At 44.0% G+C, this 6,178-nt stretch overlaps 1 protein-coding gene across 3 annotated transcripts in view; it reads left to right on the top strand.

Annotated features, from left to right (window-relative positions):
• dtx4a (deltex 4, E3 ubiquitin ligase a) overlaps positions 1 to 6,178 on the top strand; it is a 159,843-nt gene that overhangs the window by 115,201 nt on the left and 38,464 nt on the right. For all 3 annotated transcript variants that reach the window (XM_084313629.1, XM_084313628.1, XM_084313630.1), the window contains 3 exons: positions 2,955 to 3,016; positions 3,729 to 4,049; positions 4,965 to 5,054. In XM_084313629.1, the coding sequence (XP_084169755.1) occupies positions 2,955 to 3,016; positions 3,729 to 4,049; positions 4,965 to 5,054 (473 nt within the window). The remainder of the gene's footprint in view (positions 1 to 2,954; positions 3,017 to 3,728; positions 4,050 to 4,964; positions 5,055 to 6,178) is intronic.

The following is a 6,178-nucleotide window of genomic DNA, read 5'->3' as shown; positions in this document are numbered from 1 at the left end:
CCCCTGGATTTCACCTCCAGAATAGACTCAGTAAAAATGAACGTAGTCCCTAGACTACTATATCTTTTCCAGTCCTTGCCGGTGGAAATCCCTGCTAAACAGTTTAACGAGTGGGACAGGATGATTTCTAGATTCATATGGAGCGGGAAAAAACCGAGAATTAGGTTCCGGACACTCCAACTCCCTAAAGAGAAGGGAGGCATGTCCCTCCCTAATCTGAAGGAGTATTACTATGCAGCGCAAATAAGACCTTTGGTCTGTTGGTGTGAAAGGGACTACGAAGCGAAGTGGAAGGACATTGAAGTGAAATCACTTGATATACCACTCCAGACAGTAATTGGTGATAGACAGCAGGCCAAGACCCTATATAGAAACTTAAACCCATTTATTGTACACACCCTACAGACATGGTTCAAAATTGTGAAACAATTCAAGTTAGAAAAAAGGATTAAGATCTTGAGGTGGTTTGCCTTCGATTTAGGATTTAAACCAAGAATGTATGATCAAACATTTAAGGAATGGGCTCTCCGAGGTATTACCTCATTCAGCACAATGGTAGAGAATGGAGAACTTGTGAGCTTTCAAACCTTGAAAGATACATACGGTTTGGATAAACACGACTTCTTCAGATACCTACAACTACGCCAGTACTTTCTAAAAGAGGTAAAGGTGTCTGAGCCCAATACCCCAATAGACAGTGTTATTCAGATATTCATTCAGGCATACAGGGACAAGATGAGTAAAACTGTGTCAAAATTGTATAATAGCTTTGTTCAGGCCAGAACTGACTCCACAAGTTACATTAAGACAAATTGGGAAAAGGAATCAAACATTGAAATAACCGAAGACGAATGGGAGAACATGTGCAGAACTCAATGTAGCTCGACTAATTCAAAAACATGGAGAGAATTCTGCTGGAAAAACTTGACTAGATTCTTCATAACTCCCAAAATCAAATCCCGACAAGTAGGCATAGAGCAACCATGTTGGAGACAGTGCGGCCAGAGGGAGGCAAACCACTCTCATATCTTTTGGAATTGTCCAGGAATTCAACGTTATTGGCAAGATGTTCACTCCACCATGCAGGTTATATTGAATTTTAAGATACCGGAGACCTTCTCCTATTTATACCTGGGTAACTTACCTGAGGAATTGGTAGGAGGAGACAGATATTTGATGAAAATATTTTTAGCAGCAAGTAAGAAAGCGATCACGCGTCTCTGGTATCAACAAGAACCTCCAACAAAAGAAAAATGGTTGGCCATTATAGGCGAAATATACACAATGGAAAGACTTACTTTTACTCTCAGATTACAGGAAGAGAAAGGTTTGAAGTACTGGGAAAAGTGGGACTTTTATATGGTAATGACGACAACCAGTGGATGATGTATTGATGTATAGTTGTAAAGAATATTCGCCATACCTATAGGGAAAGTAAGAGAATTGAGAACTCAGCATGTGAAAAGTATATTTTTGTAAAGTGACACTAATAATGCAGCCCGGGATTGTGTTTTTGTTATGTCTTGTTGTTTGTGATTGTTTGCTTGTTGTGAAAAACAATAAAAAGAAAGTTATAAAAAAAATAAACTTCTCTTAGATCCTTATATTTCTCACAGTGTAGTAGGAAGTGAGATTCTGTCTCAACACCCCCTGATGACAAAGTGAACACAGCCTGGCCTCTCTGGGCAGCCAGTTCTGCCTGTGATGGCCTGTTTCTATGGCTAGGCTATGTCCACTCAGTCTGTACCGTGTCAATGTCTTTCTTAATTTTATATCATTCACAGTGGTCAGGTATTCTGCCACCGTGTACTATCTGTTTAGGGTCAAATATAATTCTAATTTACTTTGTGATTTGGTTGATTTGTTCCAATATTCTATATAATTTTCTTTTTGTTTTGAGATTATTTGGTTGGGCCAGATAATTTGGTTGGGCCAATTCTGCATGCAGTACTTCTAATGGATGTTTTTCCCATTTTGGGAAGTCTTGGTTAGTTAATGGACCCCACACTTCACTGCCATATAATATTATTGGATTTATTACAGAATTTAGAATTTTGAGCCAGGTCCTAATTGGGATGTCAATTTGAATTTTCCTTTTGATGGCATAAAAAGCCCTTCTTCCCTTCTCCTTCAGTTCATTCACAGCCATGTTGAAGTTACCATTATGATTTATTTTCAATCCCAAATATGGGTAACTTTTTGTGTTTTCTAATATGTGTGTGCCTAATTTAAATGTATTATGTGAACTCTGAGACTCGTGTCTCCTTTGAAAGACCATGACTTTAGTCTTCTTCATGTTTACGTTCAGAGACCATGTCTGGCAGAACTGGTGGAGGATGTCTAGGTTCTGTTGTAGACCCTCTTTAGTGGCTGACAGCAGAACTAGATCATCTGCATACATCAACAATTTTACTTTGGTATCGTGCAAAGTCAGACCGGGTGCAGTAGAAAGTTCTACTAACTTTGCTAATTCATTTATATATATATTAAACAACGTTGGGCTTAAATTGCACCCCTGGCGGACTCCGCGACCCTGGGTGAAGAAATGTGTTCTTTTATTGCCAATTCTAACAGCACATCTGTTTTTTGTGTACATGGATTTGATCAAATCATATGTATTTCCTCCAACACCACTTTCTAGAATCTTGAAGAAGAGACATTTGTGCCAAATTGAATCAAAAGCTTTTTCAAAATCGACAAAGCAAGAATATATTTTGTTTTTGTTCTGTTTCACGTGAATGTCAATTAAGGTTTTAAGAGTGTATATATGATCAGAGATACGATAATTTGGTAAGAATCCTCTCCGTCTTTCTCTCTCTCGCTTTCTCTCTCTCTCTGTCTGTCTCTGTCTCTCTTTCTCTCTCCGTCTTTCTCTCTCTGTTTTTCTCTCTCTGTCTGTCTTTATCTCTCTCTCTCTGTCTCTCTCTCTCTCCCCCCCTCTCTCTCTCTCTCAGGTAAAACCCCAGAGGAGGTGGTAAAGAGGTACCTTCAGAAAGTGCGTAACCCCCCCGAGGAGGCAAGTCTCCAGATTTACCCACCCCTATCTTAACCCTAATCTTAACCCCCACACTACCGTCGGTAGTGTGATAGTAAAGGGTTAACCTTCTGTAGTGTGGCAGTGAAAGGGTTAACCTGCTGTTGTGTGGCAGTGAAAGGGTTAACCTTCTGTGTATTGACGCTGTGAAAGGGTTAACCGTTTGGTAGTGCGGCAGTGAAAGGGTTAACGGGAATCCCTAACCACCGACATGCTAAATGTCCGCTCTATGAATATATGGCGTCTTTTAGTGAATCTAGTCTCTTTTCATCATCGACGAGTCAAAAACGCTGTGTAGAAAACGGGTCTAAACTAGGGATATTGGCTTTTTTTTTACCGATAACCGATATACCGATATTGTCCAACTCTTAATTTCCGATACTGATATCAACCGATACCGATATATGCAGGGTTTCCCCCCCAGAAAACGGAATAATTTCAGGTAATTAACATTACATATCTCTTGTCATGGAATTAACACAACATTATGCATACTTTTCACAATAAATAAAATAATAATTTGTTCTTACTTGCTTGGGTAAATAAAGGTTAAATAAATGTAAAAAGAAAAAAAATATATATATTTTTTAAACCGATACCGATCATTTCCGATATTACATTTTAATGCCAATATCGGTCGATAATATGGGACATCCCAATCTAAACGGTCTTCCTCCTCCTTGGCGTTCCTCAGGACTGCACCATCTGCATGGAGGCCCTCCCTGGCCCCTCGGGCTACAAGGGCCCCGGTGTGGGCGGCGTGTCGCGGGCGGAGGCGGTGGGTCGCCTGGCGCTGTGCGGCCACCAGTACCACCTGCAGTGTCTGGTGGCCATGTACAACAACGGCAACAAGGACGGCAGCCTGCAGTGTCCCACCTGCAAGACCATCTACGGGGTGAAGACGGGCAACCAGCCCCCCGGCAAGATGGAGTACCACGTCATCCCCCACTCGCTGCCGGGCCACCCCGACTGCAAGACCGTCCGCATCATCTACAACATCCCCCCTGGCATCCAGGTACCTGTCAATAATCTACACCCCCCCCCCCTGGCATCCAGGTACCTGTCAATCATCTACACCCCCCCCCCCCCCCTGGCATCCAGGTACCTGTCAATCATCTACACCCCCCCCCTCTGGCATCCAGGTACCTGTCAATCATCTACACCCCCCCCCTGGCATCCAGGTAACTGTCAATCATCTAAACCCCCCCCCCCTGGCATCCAGGTAACTGTCAATCATCTACACCCCCCCCCCTGGCATCCAGGTACCTGTCAATCATCTACACCCCCCCCCCCCCTCTGGCATCCAGGTAACTGTCAATCATCTACTACACCCCCCTCCCCCCTCTGGCATCCAGGTACCTGTCCATCATCTACACCCCCCTCCCCCCTGGCATCCAGGTAACTGTCAATCACCTACACCCCCCCCCCCCTTGCATCCAGGTAACCAGGCACATGCACACATAGAGCCCAAGGGGTGCTTGAGCACCTGCCCTTTTGAGACTCATAAAAAAGTGCCCTTTTTTTTACTGTTGCGCATATAGACTGCCCTTCCAACTGAAAAATGTCAGGATAGAATCAAAATATTAGGTAAAGAGGTCACCAAAGGTCACCAAAACCCCCCAAAAAGCATAAAAAGGGCCCCCCCCCCCACCCAAAAAGGGCCCCCAAAAATCGGGCTTGCGCGCTTCACGCACTCGGTTATAACACACAGGTATAGTGCCCTTTTCGGCCTTTGAGCACCTGCCCCTCTAAAGTCCTGTGCACGGCCCTGCAGGTAACTGTCCATCTACAACAATCCATCCGCATGTTTCATCCATCTGATGTAGTTGCAGCGCTGCCTAGAGGAATGTCATTACAAGGAGCGTCTTGGTTGACCCTGGTTTTAAAATGGTATCCTAATCCTGACCTTTGACCCCCCCCCCCTCTCCAGGGCCCAGAGCACCCGAACCCAGGAAAGCCCTTCACCGCCCGAGGCTTCCCCCGACACTGCTACCTCCCAGACAGCGAGAAGGGCCGCAAGGTGAGGAACCCTAACCTTCTGCACTAGTTTTAGAGAAGACAAGGTGAGGAACCTTCACTAGTTTTAGAGAAGACAAGGTGAGGAACCTTCACTAGTTTTAGAGAAGACAAGGTGAGGAACCTTCACTAGTTTTAGAGAAGACAAGGTGAGGAACCTGCACTAGTTTTAGAGAAGGCAGGGTGAGGAACCTTCACTAGTTTTAGAGAAGGCAAGGTGAGGAACCTTCACTAGTTTTAGAGAAGGCAAGGTGAGGAACCTTCACTAGTTTTAGAGAAGGCAAGGTGAGGAACCTTCACTAGTTTTAGAGAAGGCAAGGTGAGGAACCTGCTTCACTAGTTTTAGAGAAGGCAAGGTGAGGAACCTTCACTAGTTTTAGAGAAGGCAAGGTGAGGAACCTTCACTAGTTTTAGAGAAGGCAAGGTGAGGAACCTTCACTAGTTTTAGAGAAGGCAAGGTGAGGAACCTTCACTAGTTTTAGAGAAGGCAAGGTGAGGAACCTTCACTAGTTTTAGAGAAGGCAAGGTGAGGAACCTTCACTAGTTTTAGAGAAGGCAAGGTCAGGAACCTTCACTAGTTTTAGAGAAGGCAAGGTGAGGAACCTTCACTAGTTTTAGAGAAGACAAGGTGAGGAACCTTCACTAGTTTTAGAGAAGACAAGGTGAGGAACCTGCTTCACTAGTTTTAGAGAAGGCAAGGTGAGGAACCTGCTTCACTAGTTTTAGAGAAGGCAAGGTGAGGAACCTGCTTCACTAGTTTTAGAGAAGGCAAGGTGAGGAACCTTCACTAGTTTTAGAGAAGGCAAGGTGAGGAACCTGCTTCACTAGTTTTAGAGAAGGCAAGGTGAGGAACCTGCTTCACTAGTTTTAGAGAAGGCAAGGTGAGGAACCTGCTTCACTAGTGTTAGAGAAGGCAGGGTGAGGAACTGTGAAGTGCCACAGAACAAGTGACACTTTTTGACAATGACATCCTGAGTCGTTCCAATATAGCCGTATATACCTATTTTTCACATGTAATCATATGCTTCATTTTTTCAATTATTCAATTGACGATGGACAAAGACCTCACAGGATGGCAGAGTGGGTGTAAAGTGTCACAAAACAAGTGACACTTTTTGACAATGACAT

Source organism: Notolepis coatsorum (assembly GCF_963971535.1).
Source record: "Notolepis coatsorum genome assembly, chromosome: 4".
Taxonomy (NCBI): domain Eukaryota; kingdom Metazoa; phylum Chordata; class Actinopteri; order Aulopiformes; family Paralepididae; genus Notolepis; species Notolepis coatsorum.
Note: the sequence above shows the minus strand (reverse complement) of the source record. Positions and strands in the feature narration are given on the sequence as shown.